Source organism: Mesitornis unicolor, unplaced genomic scaffold, assembly GCF_000695765.1.
Source record: "Mesitornis unicolor isolate BGI_N332 unplaced genomic scaffold, ASM69576v1 scaffold16269, whole genome shotgun sequence".
Lineage (NCBI taxonomy): Eukaryota > Metazoa > Chordata > Aves > Mesitornithiformes > Mesitornithidae > Mesitornis > Mesitornis unicolor.
This window is the reverse complement of record NW_010206694.1, coordinates 1-26,461: the sequence shown is the minus strand read 5'-3', so window position 1 is coordinate 26,461 and position 26,461 is coordinate 1. Positions and strand designations below refer to the sequence as shown.

General features: G+C 42.8%; 2 protein-coding genes across 2 annotated transcripts; one reads left to right on the top strand and one right to left on the bottom strand.

Annotated features, from left to right (window-relative positions):
* The first annotated feature begins 753 nt into the window (after window positions 1-753).
* On the top strand, window positions 754-20,343 carry MLH3 (mutL homolog 3). The gene is made up of 12 exons (XM_010191865.1): window positions 754-4,060; window positions 7,449-7,547; window positions 8,213-8,283; window positions 9,272-9,376; window positions 11,405-11,477; window positions 12,122-12,193; window positions 13,203-13,311; window positions 16,409-16,568; window positions 17,621-17,644; window positions 17,845-17,926; window positions 19,383-19,534; window positions 20,178-20,343. The coding sequence occupies exons 1-12, from the start codon at window positions 754-756 to the stop codon at window positions 20,250-20,252; spliced, it is 4,329 nt and encodes a 1,442-aa protein (XP_010190167.1). The 3' UTR covers window positions 20,253-20,343.
* A 677-nt stretch (window positions 20,344-21,020) lies between these two features.
* On the bottom strand, window positions 21,021-26,123 carry EIF2B2 (eukaryotic translation initiation factor 2B, subunit 2 beta, 39kDa). Its single transcript, XM_010191866.1, has 7 exons — window positions 26,006-26,123; window positions 25,303-25,451; window positions 24,430-24,593; window positions 24,068-24,163; window positions 23,065-23,202; window positions 22,319-22,385; window positions 21,021-21,441 (listed from the first exon to the last, which is right to left on the bottom strand). The coding sequence occupies exons 1-7, from the start codon at window positions 26,116-26,118 to the stop codon at window positions 21,284-21,286; spliced, it is 885 nt and encodes a 294-aa protein (XP_010190168.1). The 5' UTR covers window positions 26,119-26,123; the 3' UTR covers window positions 21,021-21,283.
* Window positions 26,124-26,461: the final 338 nt, after the last annotated feature.

Here is a 26,461-nt window from a genome sequence, read left to right as displayed (position 1 = left end):
CCGTGCGGTAGCGAGCCCGGGCGCGGATCTTGGCCGCCCTCCTCTGCTCCTGAGGCCAGGGAGCCCCTGGATGCCCGTCACACAGAGAGGGCGGGCAGCTCTGCCTGAGGGGTGCAGAGGTGTCCCCTCGAGTACCAGTAAAAAACCAGTAGTCATCAAAGACAGCGGGTTCTTTCACATGAACAACCTTCTCAGTATCCCACGTCCATTCCCGTGTCTGCTTTATTCCTTTCTCACACGAGTTACAGCAGATGCTCTTTGGCCAGAAGGAGACGTTGTGAATTTATGTGAGGAGACTGAGCTAAAAACAGGAGCAAAGCAGCCTCGTGTCTGCTTCTTGGTGATACCTGCTCTATAGTTTTGATACAAATGGAAGCAGAAGCCTTTTGCTTGCAGGTCTTAGTTTAGCCTTATTGTGGGAGGAGTTTGGTTTAGATGTGTTAAATTTGAGAATCAAATACGTTGTTAGTAAGAAGCATAGACTCAGATTCTGGCTGTTTACCCTGAAGGCACCACTGAAGTGCAGTCAGAGCCTGAGCAGGAAAGTAATTACAGAGAAAGCCTCTGAATAACAGGAAAACTAACACAAGTATATTTGTGAAGGTGAATGCAATAAAGGAAAGTTTTTCCAGGCCTTTAATTTGTATTTTTCTTCTTTTTTTTTCCCTCTCTCCACCCAGGGAGTTGTTTTGAGGAACATGGAGGAGTGAGCTCCCTGCAGTTTCTGGAGTTCCTCATTTAGCTGATTGTGACATGATCAAATGTTTGGTGGAGGATGTGCGAGCCAGGCTGCGTTCTGGAGTGACTATCACCTCACTGGGGCAGTGTGTTGAGGAGCTTGTCCTCAACAGCATCGATGCCAAAGCAACCTGTGTAGCTGTCAGGGTGGATTTGGAAGCTTTTAAGATCCAGGTGGTGGACAACGGCTCCGGGATGGGGAGAGAGGACTTGAATGCAGTGGGAAAGCGGTACTTCACCAGCAAGTGCAGCTCAGTGGGAGACTTGGAGAACCTGACGTTCTATGGCTTTAGAGGGGAGGCTGTGGCAAGCATAGCCGACATGGCCAGCGTAGTGGAAGTTTCATCCAAGACCAGCAAGACAGCAAAAACGTTTGTGAAGCTGTTTCACAATGGGCAAGCGCTGGAAGTCTGCGAAGCTGAATTGAGCAGACCAAGTAGTGGAACTACAGTGACCGTGTGTAATCTGTTCCATCAGCTGCCGGTGAGGAGAAAGTGTATGGATCTTGTGTTGGAATTTGAGAGAGTGAGACAGAAAATAGAAGCTATTTCGCTGATGCATCCCTCTGTTTCACTTTCTTTAAGGAACGACGCATCTTGTTCTATGGTGCTTCAGCTCTCTAAGACAAGAGATGTGTGCTCTAGGTTTTGTCAAATATATGGACTGGGCAGATCGCAGAAATTGCGAGAAATAAATCATAAGTCTGGGGGATTTGAGTTAAGGGGTTATATCAGTATTGAAGGACATTACAACAAGAATATGCAGTTCTTATATGTGAATAGAAGGCTTGTTTTAAAGACAAGACTACATAAACTAGTAGATTTTTTATTAAGAAAGGAAAGTGTCATTTGCAAGGCAAAAAGTGGCTCTACGAGCAGACAGGCCAGTTCAAGTCCTGGCCGCCATCGCTGTGGCCCAGAGCTGTACGGGATCTTTGTTCTCAATGTGACCTGTGCGTACAGTGACTACGATGTGTGTCTGGAGCCTGCGAAAACTCTAATCGAGTTCCAGAACTGGGATGTTCTCCTGGCTTGCATAGAGGAAGGAGTGAAAGTGTTTTTGAAACGGGAGCATTTATTTATTGAACCATGTGGTGAGGACATCAAAGAATTTAATGAAGATAATGACTTTTCTGTGTTTAATGCTCCAATTCCCTTGAAGCCTTCACTCTCTGACAAGAATAGCATCCAAGACAGCTTTAAGAAAGCATGCGATAAAATAGCGGATTCCTATGAAATGTGTAGCTTGCAGTCAAAAGATGTCAAAAGGAAATCCCTGACTGGAAAAAAATCTTCAAGTCTTACCGAGTCAAATAAAAATCTACAGGAAACTGAAATTGCCGCAGATCAGAAGACTGCTGATGAACCATCTGATCCATGTAGAAACAATAATGCGGAGATTCCAGTGCCCAGCAAAGATGACACGGCTTCTGATTTCATTATATCAAATACGTCAGAGCAAGAGACAAAAGACACTAACAGTTCCCAAAAAGCGTCTGATATTCATCCGAAACCTTCAGAAAATCTCCATTCCTCTCTCAGTGGAGGAGCCAGATCAGAAATAAGAAAACCAGACAGTTGTGTTGAGCTGCAGCGTCGAGTGGAGAATTCCATGAAGGATGTGGGAAGCCAGCGAGGCACAGTAGTGCAGAAAAGCAGTACAGTCTGTGTCTTCAACCGTGATGTCACTCAGTTGCCATCTGAGAGAGAAGACCTTACTGATACAACAGTGGGACCTGCAACTGTCTCTGGAAGTTCATTGCTGAGACTCTGTAATACAAGAAGAGGAGACAGGGAAACGGCTGAAGTGAGAGATGGTGCTGGAAGAGAGGCTGTTAGTTCAAGACCGTTAAAATTGTGCTCCACAGGCCTCACAACACATGTTACACAAAATGAGCCCCTGCATGAATGTGAACAAACAGAAACCAATCCTGCGTTAAACACGCAGCGTAAACCTGGCCCTGTCAGTGGCAAGGATACTTTTGGCCACAAAGTGAATTTTCTGGGTCAGTCTTTAAATGCTCAGGATATTTCCAGCAATACAAATAAAGAATGTACACCTCCTTACTCCAGAGAAGAATGCATAGCAGATGGCAGTGAGTGGTTAGAGACCAAAACTTTGCCAAATCAGGTGAGTGAGGAGATAGTTACGCCCATTGCCACCGGTAAAAGACACTATGAGACATCGAATGTTACAGAATTGCCACTGGCAACCTCTTCAGGTGTTCCTCACAAGGAAGTTAGAAAAAGCGCTAGAAAACAAATTGCTGTGCCAAGACCTCAGCCCTCTAAGAAGCTGAGCTTGTCCACACAGCTGGGTTCATTAGAAAAGTTCAGGAGATATTATGGGAGGGTCAGGTGTACAGTAGCAACGCCGCTGTCAGAACAGAGAAAATTTGGTCTCCCAGTTTTTAACTCACAAGCTGCTCGTGACTTTTCAAAGAATAAGGATGACAATCATGGTAGTTTAAATGCTTGTGAAACTCCAGCTTTGGAAGGTACAGATTCTAGTAGTAGTAGCCAAGTTTTTGGTTCTTTGGAAGGGACTTTATTCTGCAGTGAAGAAACTTCACAGGACAAACAAACTCTTTGTCAGACTTCTTTGATGTTGTCTGATTACTCTCATGTTAATAAAAAAAATATAAGTTGTAAAAGATCTCCAGGATCCTTATCGTCCAAACTGTCCAGAATGATAAGTGACCACAAAGAAGTCGAACAACTTGGTGAACAGTTCCAAACAGATTCGAGCAGAAAAGATGACGACTCTTTTGATCCTGAATCTTCAAATAATAATTTCTTGTACAATGCTGGTCAAACGTATAAATCCTCAGTGGAAAACATGGGGGAATGTAATGACAGCATCTCTCAGGGGGATGTGTGTTTGCAATCAGACAGTGCAAGAGCAGAGTCCATGAAAAGCGCTGTCAGCCCGTCACCACTCAGCAGCATAGAAGGGGTGTACACAGTTTCTTCAAGCAGTCTTTTATCATTACCTGCTAAAAGAGATTGTACTAACATCATCTGTAACGATAAAAGTACATTAGATGAATCCTCGGGGCAAAATTTGAAAGATCCTGAGGTTCCCCATATGGCCTTCCCAAGTAACTTGGAGTTCTCCACAGACAACGCAAGCGCAGGCGATCCCTGGAGTGGTTTGTGTTGTTCTGACTGGATGCAAGATTTTGATGTTTCCTCGGGTAGGACAATATACATCAATAAAGCAACTGGGCTGAGCACCTACGGCACTCCTCCTGCTGAAGGATTTCAGACTGCCTGCATTCAGGATATAACGACGATGGCTGTCGATGTTGTCTCGGAGAACGGTAAGAGGGGTGGTGGTTGTTCTTGTAAAAACGGGGTGAGGAAATCAGTTTGTGTTCTGCTAGGTGCATAAAATAGCTCGCTGACAGCAGCTGACAGTTTGTGCTGAATTATCCACTGCCTTACCTGTAATAGCTGTATGGAAAACAAGAAAGTGTTGGAGACTATGGAGACAGTAACACATTAACATTCAAGTTACTAAAAGATAGTTTTTAATATGACGGTAAAAAGAAATGCCAGCACCTGGTCAATTAGCAGGCAGCTGCCTGGGCATCATGACATTTGCTGTGATCACACTTATATGTTGGTTGTCATATCAAAAGTGAGGAACATACTTTAAATGTACTAGAAAAAAAGCGTTTTTTAACATTTTGTCCTAACTGCGTGCAAAATTTAAAACAGCCCTTGAAAAATGAACACAAATCTGACTCTTCATTGAGAATGTTTGGTCTCCTTTCTGCAGATTTTGGCAGGCTGTTCCTTCACACTTAACTTTGTTGGAGTTGTTGTACGGTGGTTGGTGGTTTGATGGTGGAGCTTTTCCAGGGGTGACAGGACACTACACTGTATTGTTTTTCCAGTGACGTGGTGTTCATGAGTCTTCATTGATCTGTCTGTCGGGTTTGGCTTTCTGTGTCCTCCTGTGGCTCAGCAAAGTAGTGTCTTTGATAATTTTCCCTTCCATGGATATATCTTTGTTCAAAGTTGTGCTTTGTTCTGTCTATGGGCAGGTTTTATGGATAAAGATGCAGCCATTCCACATGCAGACTGTATTTTCTACTGCATTTGTTTTGAAGAAGTAGTTTGGACTTCTTTCTAGATAGTTCTGTGAAATACTTGTCTAATTGATTATTATAGCCTCTGGTTTGTTCCATTCTTGTCTGTGGCTTTCTTCTTTATCACCAGTCATAGAAACACCAGTGCAATAGGTGTTTTAGTTGTTGAGCTATTCCCTTTTAAGTATAATAATTGATGCCAATAATTCTTAATATTTATTGTGTTCCATTGAAGTGGTTTACCAATGGTTGCCCACACTGCTGTTTGGTAGCCAACCATAGCACCGAGATGTGGAGCTTGACCTTCTGGCTGAAATGTTTGGATGGTACATTCATGTTCATGAAGAGAATACCTCACGTACTCTTATGCTCGCAGATTATGTCCAGCCTGTAGTCTGTGAAGTCACATCTTTTTACTTGCAATAGCGTTGTTCTTTCTTAGCCTTGTCACTGGTGTTAGTCACTGTCATGTCAAAGGTGCCACTCTCTCTTAACTCTGTCTGTGGTGTTATTCCTTGTCTACTGCAGCTTTTTTTGCTTTCCTTAGGTTGAAGGACCTCCCATACCTCCCATACCTTCACAGGGTGTTTGGACTCTTGTTATGCCCTATAGATCTTAGGTTTCCCTTTCATACATTTTTCAAGCAAAGGATATTCATTCTTTTTTAGTCATAGGAATAAACACAACTGTGTCCTAACACAGCGTTCACGTCTCTTGATGCTGAGCACTGTTTTCGACTGCTGTTAAGACCCAGGAGTGGAATAATTTCTTCACTTGCTATGTATGCTTTCATTTTGCTTTTTAGAGTAGTGTCAGTAACCCCAAGGTGTTGATTTAGAATTTCTTAGTCCCATGATTTATTAAGACCAGCATCTTGTACATGAATTTAGGGAAATTACACTGGTTGGTGACAGGTGAAAGGAGGTAAGAATAATCCATATCCTCTTTTCCATGACAGCAGTGTCCCTCTGCCATTTTTTCTAGTCAGAAGGTGTGCACTCAACAGAGATGCTAGATTTTCTTGGTTAGACTCAAGCATCTTTGTACTGATTAAACTGATTGCTACAGGAAAATGTGTCAAGCTTCATTTCACCACCAGATGCCTTTTGGAATAATCTAATTGTATGCACTTGCAGTAGGTTTGCTTCCCAGTTCAACTTGGTCTTTGTTGTTATGTCAACTATGTTTGCATTTTTTGTTACTTTTATTATGTTACTGACTGATGTGTCATTACACTGGTGTGTTTTAATGATCTAATTGAGGCAAGTTGTATGTGGTTTGTATGTATAAAGTAGGTTGATTATTATCCTCAGCACCTTTTCTGATATTACTTGTCAGAAAAAAGCTTGTTAATAATATATCTGCCAGCTCTGAATTCTCACTGTTTTTTTGGGCAAGAAAATCCTAGCTTTGTGAACTATGTATGTCCTGAACAGCGATGATCCCTGTAGCAAGAAGCAGGGAGATGACTCTTGGTTTATTTCATGTATAAAAAAATGGACTTTTGTTCATATAGATGAACAAAATAGATGAATGTTCACAGATGCCTCTGTGAGCTGGAGGGGTGATACCTTTCCATGACAGCAGCTATAAAAGTTCTGTCCAAGTCTGAACTAGGCAGCATTCCTCAACTTGCCGCAGTTTACCTGGAATTGCATAAGGCATCTTGTCCTCTGTTCGGGGATTTGTGACAGTGGGATCAGAGTTACTGTCCCGTGCTGGGCTGCCAGTGTGGATTCCTGTAAGGCTTCTCGATCCCCAGGGTAGGACCATCACTGCTCCTGCCCAAAATGGGGCCAAAGGCAAGACTCTAGGGTCTGGCCCAGGATCTCAGAGAGCCTTTTCATACTGAGCTTATCAGCACGCAGCCGGTTTTCTTTGGCGTTATCACTCTGCCACTTTTCCTGAATGCACACCCTTAATTTCTCAGTAAAAAGGAACGTTATTAATTCATTATTATTTCACAAAGAATAGAAGTCTGAATTGTACAGAAGGAAGGGTGAAATGTTTACCATCGTGCTGGAAATCAGAGCCACTTTTCATAATAATCTTGATAACAGTGCAGGTTTGTGATATCATGAAATCATTTCTGGGTGGGTAGGAACTCGTTGTTAGAGTAACTGATATCTTGTGTAGTCTCACTGACTTGTGGTTTTCAGTGTTATAAGTTCCCGATAACTGTATTAAGTATTGATAGGAGTGGTGATGGGCTGACAGGTTTGCCACTTCCTTAACAGAGGGAAATCAGAATTGTTTTGATAACTGACAGATTTTACTGTATGCCTCCTCTTTCTTTTGGGGACAACACTTCCGATTGCACTAATTCTGGAAATAATCCTTATGTGATTAAAGTAGCAACCAATTTTTAAGAAGGATGGTTTTGCAGAAGCCACTGTAAGATTTTAAAGTCATACATTTCCTGATGCCTGTCTGATAATTCTTAGCTTTTTACATATATGTTGTTATTTCTCAGCGTTAGATTGCAAAATCTGCGGGGTGCGTTAATTTGTACAGGGCTGAGCACTTGCTCGTTTATGAGAATGAAGTAATCGTACAGCTTGTTGTAATTTTACATTCTGTTGAATCTGCAGCAGTAAATTTATATTGTGTTTAGGAATTCAGTTCAGGTGCCATCCTTTTAGAAGCGAGATTGTGCTACCCTTCCTTCCTAGACCTCGAAAAGAGAAGACTCTAGCAAGCCAGCATCTGAGAGGTAGGGCCAGCTTTCCAGGACACAGTGTTCTGTGGTAAAAAAAAAAAAATCAAAGAATTCTCCCAGATGTCCCAACAGGAACCCAGAGTTACCCAAGGTCTGTTAACAATGGGACCGTGTGAGTCATCTCAAATCTAGAACTGGAAAAAAAACTCTTTTAGGGTTGAAGGCAGGTTAGGGGATACTTATTTACAGGATGAAATACCCAGTTCTTTGTTGAATTATGTCAGTAGTTTAAAGAATAATTACCTACTCCCTTCTTTGTACTCGTTCCAACCTTGGAATGTGAAAAATAGCTTCAATCCTCACTTTTTTTTTTTGCGGTGGAAAGGGTGAAATCATCTTTTTGGTATGTGGCTTTGTCCAGAGGGAGTGGGTAACTAAACAGGTCTTTCTTTCCATTCCCGCTCTGCTCCCCCCCTGTCCCCATTTCCAGGGCCTGTTGAGTTGTGCTGCGGCGCGTTTAGGAGTCAGAAGGCTACGCAGTGTCCTTCCTAATTAAAGCAGACAATAGAGAAGCCCAGCCTCATGTTCCACTGTTTATTTGGATTCTCCCCCTTTTACGAAGGAAAAAAATAAAGTAATACTTGTGTGAGTTAGAGGTACCCAAAGCACCTTCTACTGATGGATGGTAGTCCCTGTATTGTCTGTGTGTTCGTTCCTAGATGCTGAAGGGGAGTCTCTCCAGTCGCTGCTTTCAGAATGGGATAATCCTGTTTTTGTCCCATGCCCAGAGGTAAGTGTTATCTCACATCTCACGCTGACATAGGAATCAGTTTAGCCTTCTGTTATTTTCTGACAGGGAGACCAAAATTGCAAATATTGTAACTATTGCATGCAAGTTATTCAGCAGTATATTACACTAGAGGCCTGGCAGTTATGTGATTTTATAGACCGCTCATATGTAAGTCATTGTTGTGGATTTATTCAGTGTCAGAGAAGCAGGTATCAGGCGAATCTTTTGCCTTGTGTCATTTCAAAAGCAAAACACTGTAAGCTGTCTTTCCCTCTACAGAGATAGTAATCTTAAAATTAAAAGTTAAAGGACAGCAAAATTGTAATACAGTGTTTGTCCTCATTGTGGACAGAGCTTTCTTCTCTGACATGCAATGAGTCCTGAAACTGTATTTTGCTATGGTTGTTTTTGTAGCCTGGCAGGATTATAGCATGTGGGAGAGAAACAATGTTGGAGCTTTTAGAGAAACTTCCTTTGTTGTCATGAGATAGCATTATCTTTAATCATCGCGCTGTGTGTGTGTAAACACGTGTAAGTAAACATTTCCACCTGCAAACAATGGGGATGGAGTAACAAACCACCTGCTGGTGAGTTTCTGAAAAGGAACCGTTCTGTTTGGTTATTGCTGTGACGTGTGCTCTGACTCATTTCAGGGCCATGCGTCTTTTGTAATGCCATGCAGTGAGAGCTCACATAGCTGATCATTAACTGCAGGTTTTCTGATAGGTGCTTGAAATCAGCTGAATGCACTGAAGTTAGCAGGTACTATCCAGATGGGAGCATATGTGGGGATGGAAGCAGAGGGATTGCTGGATGGTATCTTTAGCTAGTGCTGTTCTTGTGTAGAAAGCTTAGTTTGTCAAAATGCAGTTATTTCCAGGTTTTTTTTACAGCTGGTTTGTTGGAGTATTTTATGTGTGTTTGTTTGTTGGGTTTTTTTTCTCCATATCCTTTATGGTCTGCTTGATCGGTAATTCTGTTTTTACAGATTGCTGTTGATGTGACCAGCGGTCAGGCTGACAATCTGGCTGTGAAAATTCACAACATCCTGTATCCTTATCGTTTCACCAAAGACATGGTTCATTCAATGCAGGTACAATATGATGTATTACTATTTTTCACCCCCAAATTCCCACTCAGCAGATGGAATTTGCTGATGTTTCTGCCTGGTAGGAAAGAAGTATCCAGGGAAATAGTTCATGTCCCTATTTTCAGAAGCCCAGACAGAATTCTTGGTTGCTGTGTCCTAGCAGCAGACACGTACATTATGCCAAATCCTAGACTCATCTCATGGTTAATCAGCTATCTGCAAGTGACTCTAAAATTCCTTGACTGTACAGTTAAATCACATCAAGAGGCAGCCTTGCTACTGCTGCTCAGAAACACCATTTACTACACAGTATTTCAATGGGCACTTTTTTAATATTTATTGCAGGCATTTGCTTAGTTCACATTCCTCTGAAATCTGTGTCCTGTAGCTTTCATTTTTATTGACCTTAGAGATTTAATGCTTCAGCAGAGTGGTTTCAAAAGCAAATCTCAGATTTCATGGAAATGTCACATTAAGATTTATGTCTGCTCTGAAAAGTGATTCTTAAAAATGGCATCACAGCATCAACTTTAACTGTTCTAGTGCTTCTTTATCAAATGTTTTAATGTTAGCTAAAAAACTAATGTCAATGTGTAGCTTCAACTTGCGTTCTTTGCTGGTTGGCTTGGATAGAAATGCCAAAGTGGATTCTCTCCTTCTCTTGCATCCCAACGACAAAAGGCTTACAGGCCTGGTTAGTGTTATTCTCATGCAATCCTGTTGCTGATTTTGAGATTGCAGGTTCTGAGTGTGTGGGGCCTGGTAATGTTGATCAAGGATCCAAATGATTCCCGTACTTAAGTTGTGTGTGCAAGAATAACAGGAGTAAATAAAGTTATTATGGTAAACACATTATGTTTCAAAAAGACAGGAGAGGAAACCTGGAAAACGGAAGGTACCATTTTTCTGTTCACCCATAATGAGAACTGCTTTTTAAAACTTACTGAATGGCTCTGTGTTTAACTTTACCTGCACAATGTTTTCCTTTGTATGTTTTTAAGAAGGTAAAGCTAGAAGAAATTGCCACTTCTCATCTCTGAAGAAGCCAAATACTGCCTTCAGTACCCTCTAGCAATTTTGAGAATCTCTGTAGAAAAGACCAAAAGCACAGAACGTTGCATCATGCCATGGGGAAAAAAAAAATGAAAAGAATCACTAATGCCTTGCATCCCTGCAAAGAAATAGGAGCATCTATTCATTTTTACCTAGGAGGTGAACAATGCACATGTTGTGTGACAGAGAATTCAGAGTGAGCTCTATCGATGTGACCTGGGGAGAAATTCCTCCCTAATACCACATCTGTTCATTTAAATCTCACAATAAGATACTGAGAGCATTGTGCATCCCTGTTCAGTATTCTCTGTGACTCTGGTTGATTTCTGATGCTTGAGGGGAAAGTGGAATCAAGTCACAGAGGCCAATTCTGCTTCAGAAAATGAGGAAGCAAAAACCTTCTCCACTCGTACAGATGATCAGCACGAGTCCTTAAACACAGGGCAGGTTTAAAAGGTTGTTTGCATTCTCTTTTGGTGATACCAACAAGTCAAATACTCAGTATCGCTGTATCTCCCAACTCGAGGAGGCTTCTACACGACTATGTAATCCACTCTGTAAATTCCCAGCTCCACCTTAGAACAATCAGAGCTCGTGCCCTGATGACTCTCTCTAAAAGAATTGATCCAGAATTATTTTCTCGGATGTTCTGTAACTTTCTCTTAGTTCCAGACTAAACTGTTTCATGACAAATTTATGGTCATTTGACCTCCTCCCAGTGTTGTCTTTCAGATTAAATAATTGCTGCCTTTTCCATATTTAGCCCTCCACTGTATTTGTAAAGGATAATTATATACCTTCTCAGTCTGAGTTTTGCTAGGCGAAGTTCTTCGAGCCTTTGGGATTAGAGAAGATGTTTCCACTCCCCTAATCATGCTGCTAGCTATTTGTTATGCTTGATCCATTTTCATCTTTCATTTACTTTCATTTGCGAAATAATTTTACCACTGGGTAATGATTTTTCTGAGTATTTTACAGGTTCTTCAGCAAGTGGACAATAAATTTATCGCTTGTTTAATCAACACCAGGAATGAGATGGATAAAGAAGCAGGTAAGAGTGGTTATTAACATGAAGTTGAGGTGGCTGTCAAGTGCAGTTAGACTGCAGAGGGAGGAACACTGTCGTGTTTGTATTCTCTTCTTGCCTTGGGATGATAATGTGAGTAGAGGAAAATGTTAGTCCTCACTTAAAATTTCCTGGATCTTCTTTATCTTTATTTTGGACGTTGTTGAATGTTCCTGCTGCCTTCAGATTAGTGCTATAAAAATAGATTGTACTCAAATTACTAACATCTTTCAGACTCTGTTCACAGCGTCTGGACACACTCATTGTTGAAGCTCACTGAAGCTGTACAAAAAAAACCAGTAGGTTCTGTAACATTTTTAAAGACTGCATTAGACAGAAGAGTTTGTGGGTGACCTCAGCTCTCGTTCTGAAATTAGATGAAGATGTCAATAGACAAGAGTTTCTGGCTCAATCTAATTACCTTCATTTAAATGCCAATTTGATTCACTAAATTTCTGTTCTGTAGTGACTTTACATTCTGCCAACAAAACCTCCAACAAAACCTCCTCCTTCCTTTATTTCTGTAAAGCTGACTGATAGCTATCTTCTAAATGTGGTCGTTCTTCCCAACGTATGCAGTTGTCTGGTACAAAGTTGCCTATTTCTTATCTCTTGTGGTACATTTTTAGATGGAAACCTCTTGATTTTGGTGGACCAACACGCAGCTCATGAACGGATCCGCTTGGAGCAGCTTATTGCAGGTGAGGATTCAGATGGTCCTAGGAGGAAAGGTAGTCAATGCACAGAAAGTATGAACGAGCTGACCGAAAGGGAAAGCTTTCTAACTAACTTATCATAAGGATAATTCTGGGATGTATGGAACCAGTAGAATATTCATTTGTCATCTTTATTCTTATCCCTAGGAGAGTGCAGATACTCGGTATCTGTAGCAATCATTGGCAGCTGAAAATTGTTACAGTGTTTCCAAAAATAGAAGATATACTCCCTGCCCACAGAACTATCAAACTAAAATAGTCCTGACATAATGAAAGAGCAGGAAGACTAATTGATAGGAAAAACAATGAAGGGGAAGTAGAACAACATCAGTAAGATTATGTGGTTATGCTGTGAAGAATAAGAATGGGATGCAGAGTAAAGAGCATAGTTCATTTGGTTCCTTTTCAGCTGAATACTGTGCTTAAAGCCTGAAATATCCACAGTGTGAAACTGTTTGCAAAGGGATAATGGTCTTCTCTGTAAGCTTGTTAGCTGTTGGTTTCAGTGTTAAGAAGCGCAATAACCATCAAGTACTTCAAAATCGTTGACCTTCTCTTTCATCAATAAATACTGCGCAGTTCTGCCGAGAGAGTTCCAGGAACTCTGCTCCTGTTGGTCAGGTACTGCAAAAAGTTAAAGTCTGAAGGGAGAAATGCTTAATGAATAGCATTTTAATGCCATTTATATGAGACTTTTCTGTGGAAAAATTGCTCTCTGTGAGTTGGACTAAATATATCAGTAGGTTTTTTTGCTATTTAGGGTGACTCTTTTTTGAAACCGGTGGGAAAAAACAAAGTGGCATTAAGCAACCCTTCCCCAGAGACTGGATGTCTGGTTTGTGACACTCCCAGTGCTCCACAAGTTTCAGGAGAAGGCATTCTGTGGTCACTTTTTAATCCAAACAGAGGATTACATGCCAAACCATAGGGTCATTAAGGGTAATGCCTGTGTAAATACTCTAAGAGAGGATACTTCTGAACGATTCATTCACAGATTCCTATGAGAAGGAAGCTGTAGCATGTGGCAAGAAGAAATTACTGTCCTCCTCCATCTCTCCTCCTTTGGAAATTGAAGTTACAGAAGAACAGAGAAGATTTCTACGGTTAGTAATGGCCAATAGCTGTAAATGTTTGGGGACAGCTCTGTTGACCAGGAAGATCTTTCTGTATTGCTAGGTTACCGTGTAGCTCAGGAAAGAAGCTGTTGATTCTTTCCTCAGCTGCAACCAATTGTCTGTATCTGTGCTGTGGAAAATAGCTGTGCTTCTCAGACACCTCATTACAACACCTCCAGATAAAACCCTGCGGTGTGCCATTTCTGTGCCCTTACATCGTGCTCTGGTTTTTCTGGGAAAATCCTCTTTCATGTGTGGGTCAGGAGAGTGCCAAAGCAGCCTCCAACAAACAGATCCTATCGTCTGGGGCTCAGGATCTGGGAGTGCACACTAGAGTGCAGTGCCCATAGTGTTGATCTTGTCACTGATTTAACAGGCACTGTTTGCGAAGAGCAGGATGGGGTATGGAAAAGTTTGTATTGTGAATCCTTCAAAAGTACATTCCTTAATCCTAGGTGCCTGCCAAGAGTAACTAATGAACAATGTTTCCCAAATGTTTCAGAATGGTGGCCTAGCTACTATTAGGATGTTTAACTTTTGGACTGCGAGAGTTTAGGTACAGATTTGTTGTTGGACTGCAGACCTATTGGACACTAATCACAATTTTTCCCCAGAATCTCAGCTTGTCACCTGCCACATGCATCTGTGGGGTTGTTTTCCTGCACTGGTCTTCATTTTCAGTGAATTTTTATCTTAACAATCACAGGACTACCTCATTACTCTCAAACTGCTCTTTTTTGTGATGCCTATGGCAAACTGGACAGCTTTTAAATCACTCCTTGTTAAGATTGTTGCCTGTTATAGGGATACACTTGTTTGATGTAAGCTCTTTTTGGGTGTATTCCAACCATAACAGTACCACTGCTGTATCCGTTTGGTAACTCTTGTGTGTGACAATGGCCAATACCAGAAACTCCAAAGGAAAGTGTAAAGCACTATTAGGTTGCACCTGCCTCAGGGAAAAATGTGAGAACGTTACCATTGCTGTTCATAGTTCAGTAATATCTGGATGCCTTTGTTGTCCTCACCTCTTAATGATGTTCTTGCTAACGTTACAGTATTTGTAATAGCTCTTGTTCAACTTAGAATTATTTTTGCACTCATCTTTGAACATCTTCCATTTCTGATATATACTTTTGAGACTGTATGACCAAAACTGAATACCGAGTAGCAACTGAGGGCATTTGTACAGTAGCTTTGCAGTTGTGCCCATATTTTCTATTATAGACACATCTGATATTTTGTCTGCTTTCTTGGCTGCTGCTGCTTGCATGAACTGCTTGTTTATTGAATGATCATGGCAATAAAACACAGAGTTGTAGGGAATTTTGTTTTTGCTCTTTATGTAGAAGCCAACAAAATGTACAAATAGACCAAATTATTCCTGTTAGGAGCGGTGAATTCAGTTTTTCTGTCCATTTTTCATTATACCCTTTTCATTCGTCCTACTGATTTCATTCATCATTTTTCTACTTGTTTTAAGTTCTAAATGTCATCTCTAGTCTCAGCTAACCTAAATAATTTTGTGTTTTCTACAAATCTGCCTGCTTGCCCATGCCCCTTCTTTTCCACATCATCAATAAACAACTATGAAGATGCAGATCAGGACTCATGTCCTGTTGAACACTGGCCAACTGTTGCCACCATACCTGTTTCCTGTAGTTTCTAAATCATCACAAACGTTACTTCTCCATCCATGGCAGCTTTTTTACATTTGCACTTCTAGCCACTTTTGAGAGACGGCATCAAAGCCTTTTTGAAAGACCAAATAAGTTCTGGGAGCTACTGTTCTTCATCAGCTACATCACAAATGTGCTTCAAAATTCAGTAAGATAAAGTAAACCAGACAGGCATGGTTTTGTTTTCAGACCAGTGGTTCAATTATTCAGCACAGTGGGATGCCGGTTGTGATTTTCAGTTATCACTTAAGATAATTGATTCAATTGACTGGTGCTGGCATTTACCGGTGCTAGGTTACTGGTGCTTCTATTATGTTGCTCTTTAATTTATCAGTATTGATTGGCAGTTTGTCTCTTTACAGCCCCTCTGTGAGATGATCCTTACTATAAAGTTACGAATTAAAAGTACTATGCAAAAATTTAAATTCTGTTGTTGCTGGCAGAGTGTGACTGTGTTCTCTGGTAAATTTTGATAGAATTAAAAAAATTGACTTCCCTAAAAGACCTTTCTGTTCAGCTATGCTTGGTATTTAATAGTTCAGCTGGACCTCTGGTTCACCTGCAGCTTTGATTTGTTATTTGGCTACGAAGCATTGTAGTAATGCATTGTTCTGTTGACTCTCTTGAACTTCCTTTTTTTTTCCCCTTAAAAAAAAAAGGCCTACTTGACTTCAATAGCTGCTTGGTTTCTGTTATTTCACCACAATGGGCTTCTTCTGGCTTTGTCTGCTCTTGCTGAAGGTTTTACATGTCTTCTTTTTGGGGGCAGAATTACACAAGTCATCTCCATATGGAGGCTAATAATTGTATTATTTTTGTGACTAATTTTAGTAAACTTAAATTCACTTTTTTCTTATTCTAGGAATGTATTTTCTAAAATATACCTTTGCCACCTTTGTTTCAAGTGAATAGTCCCTGAGTTAATAAAATAAATTGTATATTGTTATGGCTGTTTTCATTTTGAAGACAAGTTCTCGCCTGCCTGTGAAGTCCTGTTTGCTGTTATGTGTCAACTAAAATCACGGGTTTTTAGGGTAGGCTTCAAGGAGTCTTTACGCTGTGTAATTTCAATATTTGGAGTGTTTGTGTGTTGAACCAGACACCTTGTGCATCTTTAGAAAAGATAGATTTCTAAATTTAGACAAAGGGCTTATTTCCACGTAATACAGGAACTCTTAGATCTTGTGGTTGTGGAACATGAAATGCATACATTTGATTGGAGTTAAAAAAACATGGCTGAATGTAGGCTGAAAGGGCAAAATTACTTGGAATTTCATGATGCATGGATTTTGAGGTTGGAAACGGTTGCAGAAAACGTATATGGGGACCGCAGAAATATTTACGTATGCTCTGGAGACATAGCTACTGCGGTTTATGTTTTATTTCTGGTATTTTTTTTTCCTCAGATGCTGCTACAAGAATTTGGAGGACTTGGGTCTTGAATTATCATTTCCTGAGACAAACAGCTCCTTGATCCTAGTGAGGAAAGTGCCACTGTGTTTTATAGAAAGAGAAGCCAATGAATTACGACGGAAAAGACAGCCAGTCACTAAAAGCATTGTGGAGGTCAGCCGTGGGTATGGGTGAAATTGTGATACTGCGTCTTGTTCTGTGTTAGTGGTCCAGGATATCTCTGTTATGGGGGGAACAGTGAAGTCCCTTGACAAATGTGGGTGCCATCCCTTTTAGTAATTAAATAGTCCTCCAGCTGAAATCCCTGAACTATAACAAAAACCATAGGAGATTGTTTTCAGACTTGGACTAGTGGAGAAGCTAAGAAAAATGGTCTATATAGTGCAGATGTTTCAACAGTTTACTGCTCATCAATGTTGGAATGAACAGTAAATGCTTGAATGAACAGTAAAATTATTAATACTGCTGATACAGAAATATTATTTGTTAGGATTCAAAGTTGTTTTCATGAAATCTCTATGTGGGGAGTGCAGCTTTCTAGAAGCTGCTGTTCCAGATGTTCTGCAGTTTGAGGAAGAAACTGCTGAACTGGTTACTTGCAGTTTCCATTTTAAACAATTCTCCACAACCAAAACTGCTTCAAGGACTCCTTAAAAATGGTTTCTCGAGTACCTTGTTCAGCCACTAGGCTGAGCCATTGTGAATCAGTCCAGTCTTGCCATGCATCTCTTTCGATATAAAAGAAGAAGCAGAGAAGATGATTCATCTGATTTTATTTTCTTTTCCAACCTTGCTATAATCAAGAAGAACTCAAAATGCACTCTCCTGGTGTGATTTGGGAGCCAAGAGTACTGAAAGTGGGGGAGGAGGGGATCAGGTGTGTGCCTCCCGGGCACTCATTTGTAGCTGATGCCTCAAGATCTCATGAGCGTTTTGGCAGATCTATTCTGCAGTCCTTTTTATTTTAATTAAGACTGGTAGCACCTATTCATGCAGAGGGAAACTAGGTGATTAGTCTAAAGTTACTTGTGAGAGGTCAGGACTGGCGCCTAGATCTGTCACACTGTGGTCGATGTGCTGGCAATGGCATCAGTTTTCCTGGTCCTGGCAGTTACACAGTAAATTATCCACAGATGTGGACAAAGCAGGGTATGGGCAGTGAAAGGGAGAAAGAGCAACTGATGATATTACTTTTTTCTTTCCAGGAGCTTATTCAAGAACAAGTTGAGGTGAGTTGCTGTCTGCTTCTAAAGTGGACTGTAATAATGCAAAGCTTACTGTGTGAACCAAAGGGAGTGGGTTAAGCCTCAAATGAGAGAAGTGTCCTAGATAATCCTCCAGCTTTTCCTCATTTTTACTTTCCTTTGTGCTACAGTTCTTCCTTTTTCTCATATTATAAAGTAAGATGATGTTCCCTTACTACTTTTAGCTGGTGCAGACCACAGGAGGAGGAACGCGAGGGACACTGCCTCTGACGTTTCTGAAGGTGTTAGCTTCCCAGGCCTGTCATGGTAAAGAAACTGTACTTTTCTTTCACACTTTCTTTTTTAATTTTTTGTTCTGTTTTTTTAACCTTTCTGTCTCTACCCATCCTCCTCCCTGGGGCAGTGGTTTCAGAATGTGTGTGCAGGAATTCCAGGATTACAGACCGTGTGTTTCATAGGGATGAGGAGGTAACGGTCTTTTCATGGACAGCACCATGAGGAACAAGCAATGCTGCACTGATTTATTCATGTATGGGCCTAGCATACTTTACAACCTTCACATGAAACACAGAACACAGTTCTGAGATGCACCCACCTGTGGGAGCTCTAAACCATTTGAATAACAGCTCTGCAAAGGGACATGGGGAGGTGCTGGAATCTGCTTGAAAGCAAGCAGGATAGAAGACTTAGACACTGTTTCCAAAAAACATTTTTTATTTCATATAGGTATCAAAAGAGCTAGTTTCAGTGTGCCTTTCAAGTATTTTTGGAAGGAGTGCAGTAGGAATTTACATCTTCTAAGGATCTATGGCTTTCCAGCACCTGGAAATGAGCAGACCTTACAGGTGTAGACTGCAGTAGCTCCAGCCCCTGGTGGCAGTTCCTGTGCCATGTACAGCAGTGACAAGAGTATGCTGAGAGGGCAAACACGAACCAAAAGCATCTGTTTTCACAAAGTGTCACTGCATTCTACAAAAGGCAGACTATATATATATATTTTTTTATGTATCCAAAGAAGCCCCATGGCCGAAAGGGGCAGTTCCTGTGCCATGTACAGCAGTGACAAGAGTATGCTGAGAGGGCAAACACGAACCAAAAGCATCTCTTTTCACAAAGTGTCACTGCATTCTACAAATGGCAGACAATATATATATTTTTTTTATGTATCCAAAGAAGCCCCATGGTCGAAAGGCAGATTGCATCTTGTGCATCTCTGAAGGCTAAAGATTGCAGACACCTCTGAAATGACTCCTTCATGTTCTGCTTGGATTTCCTCTGGATGCCATTTAGTGCTCACTTGTGAGAAAGTACTTAGTGGCAGGACTAGCATTTGGTCTTGGAACTGATGCCTGTCAGTGGCAGGCACACAGAACTGATAGTAGCTGTTGTCTTGGTTTAATAGTTTCTGATTTGTGAATTGATTGCATCTTCAGCTGTCACTAGCATGACAAAAAAAAAGAAAAGGTAGCCCAGTTGCCTCTTGCAACATCATCTGAAAAGCCAAAACCCAGTGCCATCCATCAGACTTGGGTTGGGTGGAACTTGAGGCCATGGCAAGCTGATCCCTGTGCAGCAGGCTGGTTAATTGAGCTGAGCCCTAAGTCTGCTGTACTGTGGCCTTTGGGCTGCCTTTGCAGCCTCCCAGCTCATCTTTGGGAGCTGCCCTGTTTTCTGTGAAAACCACAGCTGTGGAGGGAAGTCTGCTGGGTGGTTTGAAGTCTCTTTGGCAGTGTGTGCAAGAATTTCTATCTCTTTTTTTCAGGAGCTATTAAGTTTAATGAACATTTGACTTTGGAGGAGAGCTGCAGGCTTATTGAAGCTTTGTCATCTTGCCAGCTGCCTTTCCAGTGTGCTCATGGAAGACCGTCCATGATGCCTCTTGCAGACGTAGACCATCTACAGCAGGAAAAGCAGGTACTGTGTGGGACACAGATACGCCTCAGATAATCCACATTTGGGATTATCAGAGGGATGTCGTTTATGTTTGTGTTAGAGCTAGAATGGACCAGTTTGAAAGTCACCACCTGCTGATCATCACTACTTTATTTTTCACATGGCTGTTACCCATAAAATAAAACTTTAGAACATTAAACCTCAGTCCTGCAAACACTTTAGCAAGGGTCCTACCATATTTCATTTGAATGGTCACATTGACTTGACTAGGGTTTACTAGTCCTTAAAGTTAAGCATATATTTAAAGTGTTTGCAGGTTTTAAGTGTAAAACTTGGAAAATGTGTAAATTCTGATATTCTACTGATGGCAAAGATGCTTATTAAACAAATGCCTACTTCTCCAAAGTTTAAGATGCTGTAAAATGGAGGAAAAATGGCAAAGAAACAGCAACATTTAAATATTTTTTAAAAATCATTACTCCTTCCTTTTGGCTATTATTATACTGTATTAAGCTATGGAATTGGATTCTGTTGAAAGTCAGGTGGGACTTCGAATTAGGTATTAAAAAAAACTTGGAAGTGACTGCATTAGGGCAAAGTGCATGGAGGCATTGAAATTCTACTTCGTTATGATTTAGTGTGTCTTACTTCTTTCTCCCTCCAGCCTAAACCTAACTTGGCAAGACTGCGGAAGATGGTGCGAGCATGGCACCTATTTGGGAAAAAAAAAAGACCTTAATCAAAAAAAGTTAATAAGCTGCAACCACTAGAAGTGTTGGTATGATCCAGGTCCCCCTGTTGTTAGACAGCAATACCCTACGTGGAGTCAAGTTTCTGAGCCAGTGTGGTCACTGAAGTTCTGCTCCAAGTACTGACCCAAGAAGCAGAGACCAGCCCGGAGAACGTGGCAGAAGGAGCCCACGCTGCAGCCTGGAGAAGCTTTTTCAGTGTAAGCCTGGGCCTAATCAGTGCTCGACTACTGGAGGCAAGAAGCTGTAGCCACTCGCAGTTACTAAGGTGCTTTACCTCTGCAAGCACAGAATTAATCTGCATAATAGAAGACTTTTAATTAATGTCTTTTATAGTGCTTTGAAAATGGGGAGGTATTTATTAATAAAATTAACACAAAATTCTTTGGACTCATGGCAGTGGTTGGAATGAGGACTGACCAGCTTCATAGTATATGTAGGCCAACGTAGGATCAAAAAACATTCTTCTTCTTTAACTAGGCAATGAACACCACACCCAGCTGTTTGCATTCTTGAGCGAGAGATTTCTAAATCCTAGCATAGCCCCATGTTCTCAGGGTACAGAAACTTACCCCTACAGAAATAACTAAATAGCCCACAGCATTTTTTTTACAATAGACTTTTTTTTACAGATTCCAGTTCTATTTTGTGTGGAGGAGCAGAGTTTATTTCAGAACGGTAAAAGATGACATCTTTGTTCAATCACAGACATCCAACTTAAAACCAAATCAGATAGGTATTGGCATCTGCTGAATCAAAAGTAACAGCCTAGCTGCCCCAGAGAGTTACACACGTGCCTTGCTGTTTCAAAATCGAAGTGAGTTATCAGCTCCATGTGGCTTGTAAAACAGCACAGGGATCAGTACCTGTACAAGAGCTCTGCCTTCTGTTGCTTTTGGGTTGCAAAGACATTGTGCTGAGCAAATTCTCCAAGGCAACCCACCCTGGCAATGTACACTTTAATTAGCTGTTCTGTCTTTCTAAAGAGAAAGACAGGAAAAGTGGAGAGTGGCGTGCGGCATTAGAGTTCATAGTCATCTGGGTGGTAGAGCTCACTCATGAGGCGGTAGATGTAGGAAGGCGCGTTACCCCCAATGTTAGAAATGAAGAGAGTGATGAGCTCTGGAGGGACGTAGTCAAACACTGGGCAGTGAACGTTGATCTTTGCCAGGATCTCCCCTGTAAAGTGAATAGCAACAATATTAGACAAAGCAACTCAAAGTAAACTTAGCCTTCTGCGTGTCATCCTGAGCCCCTGAAGAAACCAGCCACGCACACGCCACCCTAAAGTCTGTACGGGGACATCCAACTTCCTTGCTGATGGCACTGAATTACAGGTATACAGCAATCTTGGATGAGTGGCAACACTCTTCTGGTAGTTTTTCTGATAGTCACCCCAAATCCCCTCTGGTGTAGACTTACTAATTGCCAGGAAAACCTGCCAGTAAATAATCAGAATGCAAGAATCCTGATGCTGCCACGGTTATTTCTTCAACGAAAGCTTCAAACCAAAAACCTGTGCCAAACCCGGTTTGTTTGTCTATTTGTCACATAGAAATGGGGCTTTGAAAGAGACTCTACAATCTGAAAATGGGCTTGGGAACTGATGCCTTTCTAAAGATGGTGCTTGTGTGGGAAGCCCATTGTGGAGATACTGGGTTTCAATAAGTGGGTCACATAACCAGGTTTCAAGAAGTTAACATGAGTTGTAGGAAGGAAAGGAAGCTGCCCTCAGTGTTGGGCATCTGCAGGGCAGGAAACTGCCACCTACCTGGCACCATTATCACATCCTATAATAAAACACCATTTCAGGGCAGAAGCAAAAGTGCAAAGATGGTGTTCAAAGGAAATCCTTTTTCTTTACTTTCTGTAATAGGAAGTTATGTATAAAATAGGATGGTTCCCAGCACTTTGATCTGCTTAAGACAGTAGGAAAGGATTTTCTGTCTTGGGTTACAGGAAAATCTTGTATTTAAATTTTATGTGATCTATAAGAAAAAATAATAAATTATAGCCTGAGCCAGCTTGACCAGCCTGTATGAAGAAGAACCAGTACCTTCTGTGAACGGCAGCACTTCCTGTGGTGACACAAACTTGTGGAATGAATCTTCTTCATTAGGGAACTGAAAGAGAGAGAGTACAGGAAGGTCAGGAAAAAAGAGACTGCCTCATCATCCAAGTGAAAACAGATCTGGGGTGCTGGAAGGAACTAAAGCAGAGGAAGATTACTTTCCCAGGTGACACTACATCGGTTTAATAGTGATCGTGCCTGGAATCTCTGTAACATCTACAGGTGAAATGTTTTTCCTCAAGAGCTTTTAGAGCCTTCTATGACCTGGATGCCCTTCTGCAAAGCCTGGAGAACTGGAGCAGAGAAATGACTTCCTCAGTCTGCAACTTCATCTGACAATACTGAAAAAGCACAGTCCAAGAAGCAGCTTAGAGCATCTCTGTCCATCTCCTCTGTCGGTACAGAGGGACTTTCAACACTAAAGAAATAAACTGAAATCCTCTGTGGTTAAAGAAAAATAAGTATGGTGATGGGAGCCTCTAGTAGCCAGTGGTCTACATCTTTATATCCCATGTACTGCTCACTCAGCACAGGTGGCAGAGGAGGGTGCTTCAAGGAGATCCTGAGGTGTGCCAGATTTGGGTGAGGATCTCCTAGCTGAAGTAACAGCACTAGATGGTGGAAGACAGCTTGGGACAGGTGGTACTCTCCATCCTAAGCTCCCACAAGCATAAATTCACTGCCCATCTCTGTGCAGAGCAGGTGCAGTCCTGAGGAGGTGCAGTCCTTACCTGCGGTGAAAGCTTGAACATGGGGGCACACACGATGAGTGGAGTGGAGTGGTGCTTGGCTGCCAGCGCCAGAGTGTGAGTCCCACTGACGGCAATCAGGGCGCCGTTGGCCAGGATTGTCTTTGTACCTATGATGACCTTCAAAGGCAAATCAGCGTTAGACAGCATGTTCCATGGCAAACTGGAGACAGAACGCTTCCTGGCTCAGACCCTGCAGGATGAGCTGGAGGAAGAGTTTGTCAGGACACCAAAGGCTGGAGTTACAGGGCAGCTGGATGCCTGATCTGTTTCCTCTGGCACTGGCTGTGCACTGAGACGTTCCTCTCTTAACAAGAGCACGACTCCAGCATGGTGAGGCCAGCACAAAGAACTATGTTCTACTGCAGGGAACACCAAGCAGAAACTGGGCTGTGTTCCCTGTTGTTCTACAAGGCAGCAAAGCAAACTTTGTACAAGTAACTTCACTGCTGGCTGCAACAATTCCCTCGCTGTAAAACTGGAATAATGTAAAGCAGCTTAAAATATACAGGTAAGAAGTTGTGTGCTTAGTTTCTAATATCACAAGTACTTTTTTTGTTGCTGTTAGTTTGGAGTGCCAACTCTTCCTCTTTATAAAAGTACAGAACAGGTCTGTTCAGAAAGACACATCTTGGTGATTCCCTTCACCACCCATCTTGTCTTCCACACAAGGGGATTCTTTTCCCCTTTGGAAATGCTGGGTTTTGTTCCACCTTCTTTAAAAGACATGAAGTTAATCCTTTGAGGCTCTGCTGTCTTGGTTGCTTGTAACTGTTCTGCCAGTTAGCCACTAAGGCAGAAAAACCTACCACGGTGCAGTCAGACTGGGGGTTCCACACTGCATCTCAGCTGTAAATAGGGACTATTACAATTCTGAGTCTTCAGTGAAGAAACGCATCCAGCACTGCTGGGACCTGCAGCTGGTTTGGGAGGCCTGAGCTCCAAACCTGCCATGAAACGCCTCCTCCAGCAGAGCCCTCCTTACCTTGTTGACTCGAGACATGACAGCAAAAATAGCTGCATCACTCATGACTGTAGTTTCAATGTTCTCTTTGGACAGTCGGACAGCCATTTCATGACCCTAAAAAGAGGGAGAATCCAATTGGTCCCCTGAGACATAGCTCCTGCACTGCAGTTGTGGGGATATTAGCTCTCAGTTCTTGTCTGAAACACAAAAATACCCAGTGATGGAGCACAAATAGAGCCTTCCTGACAAAGGACACAGGGTAGGATAAGTCCACTGCAGAGGAACTTCCACGATGTTCAGCTTCCCTCCAGAGACAAGAGTTCAGTAAGAACGTGAGGGACAACGCGGAGCCTGGAGAAGAGAGCGAGCCCAGGCCTTACCTGGCAGAAGGGCGCACACTCCGCCACGATGACCTGGAACTTCCTCTTGCGGGCAGCTTCCTTCAGGAAGGCCTCGACGGTGCGCGAGTAGCCAATGGTCATGATCACCTCGTTGGAGTGGATGTGCTCCAGCGCCTGCATGGCAATGTTATCCGTGGTGCCCTCTGTAACAGAAGGAAGCCATGGGTGGAAAAAGCAGGCAGGAAAAAGCAACACTTGTGCTGCTAGAGCTGTCCTCCAACAAGGTCATTTTTCACTAAAGCAATGCTGTGAGCACTGGTACAGCTCTTTTTATCAGTGGAGAGGGACCAAGAAGCTGGCCTTTGCCCCGTGTTCCCTAGCTACTCATAGAAACAGCTGTATTGAAAACTCCATCATGAGGGGAGCAATTGTGTCAGCACTGCTGCAGATGACCACCGTGCCCACAATACAACCAGCGACAGAAATCCAATGGCGTTACAGTTCAGTAGCACTAGAACCATGTGGAAAGGAAGGGCAGGGCTACCTGGGCCACAGAGACCTCAGAAGGGGAGTCGGGTGCCTGATCTGTCACAAGATTGCAGGAAAATAAAAATGTATCACAGTGCTTTGTGATAAGGGTCAGGTTATACGCGCAGAGGGATCAAGTCCAACCTTGGCGTATTTTTGATACGCTTCTGAAAACTCAAGACTTCCCAGGAGACCAAGAGCACAGGCCAGTAGCCCCCCCACACTGTTCCCTCCACAATGTTCCACCCATCTCCCTGTAAGCCAAAGAGGACTTAGTCCAAGTCCTGGGAGCAGGACTAAGCCCTTGCTGTTTTCTTTCCACCTAAGAGGAAGTCCCACCCCATAAGAATCTCCACTCATGGAGCAGTTCAGACCCATCCGTACCCAGCTCTATTAGCAGCTCATTAATAGCTTCAATAACGTTAGCTCTGAGGGGAGGATAAGGGGTGTTGAAATCCTCGCTCAGTCCTCCGGAAGTCAGGAGTTTGTGCAGGGATTCTTGCTGGTCGCTTTCCTCACTGCGCCCGTGAAGCCTGTGGAGAGAAGCAGCCCTTCAGCCTCAGCAGAGAGCACAGGGGCACGGCCAGGCCCCATAGTGCCCAAGTAGTGTGGCACACCTGGATGTGAACAGAGAGGAAGGAAAATCACACACAGGAGCCACACCACACCATGGAGCTTCCCCAGCTGTTTCTGGCAGGACACCCAAAGCTCTGCCAGGAAGCACCTTCCTAAGTCACCTGTAAATGCTGTAGCCCACAGAGGAGGTGCAGGCTAAAGGCTACTGCTCCAGTAGGATGGACCCTCCCGGGAACGCAAGGAGAGGACAGCCTGAGGTCAGGGCACAGAGCGTTCTCACACACCCACACCACGTAGACCAAGAGGAGTTTCACTAAAGGAAACATCACCAGCTATGCTGAGAACACCAGGTTTCCTTTCATGTTAAACTTGTTGAATCCCTCTATAGGGGAGGCTGGAAAAGGGTGTGACAGAAACTAAAGGGCTCTCACAAAAGCAGCAGAACACACAGTGTGGGAGGGCTGTTCTGGGCTCCCAGGAGGGGTACAGACAGCCAAGAGGGGTGCTTCACCTGCCATACTCTTCCCGAATGATCTTCAGCACTCGCCGCACCATGTTGCCCACGGTTGTCTCGGAGGGCTGGGCTGCCGTCATCCTCTGGCCCTCTGTCCGGATCAGATCCATGAGTTCCCCTGGAAGAGGGGAGGGCTTTGCTTATCACTGCCAAGAGCGAACCCATGCGAGCGCCAAACCAACGCCTTCACCCCACAGCAGCAGCACAGCCAGGGGCTGGCTCTGGCACCAGCACCAAGGAAAAGCACAGGGACACGAGCAGTCGGTGCCATCGGGTTTTCTGTAGCACGAATCGCTCGGATGCAAAGCAGACTCGGGACTTCTGGCACACCGTGAGTTCAGTGGAGGAGGGAACCGCCCGCTGCCGGACTGCGCAGCGTTGGGCGATGCCACTGAGGAGCCGGGCGAGCAGCTTCTCAGCCCCTGGCATCACCACGCACAGCAGGCAGGAAAG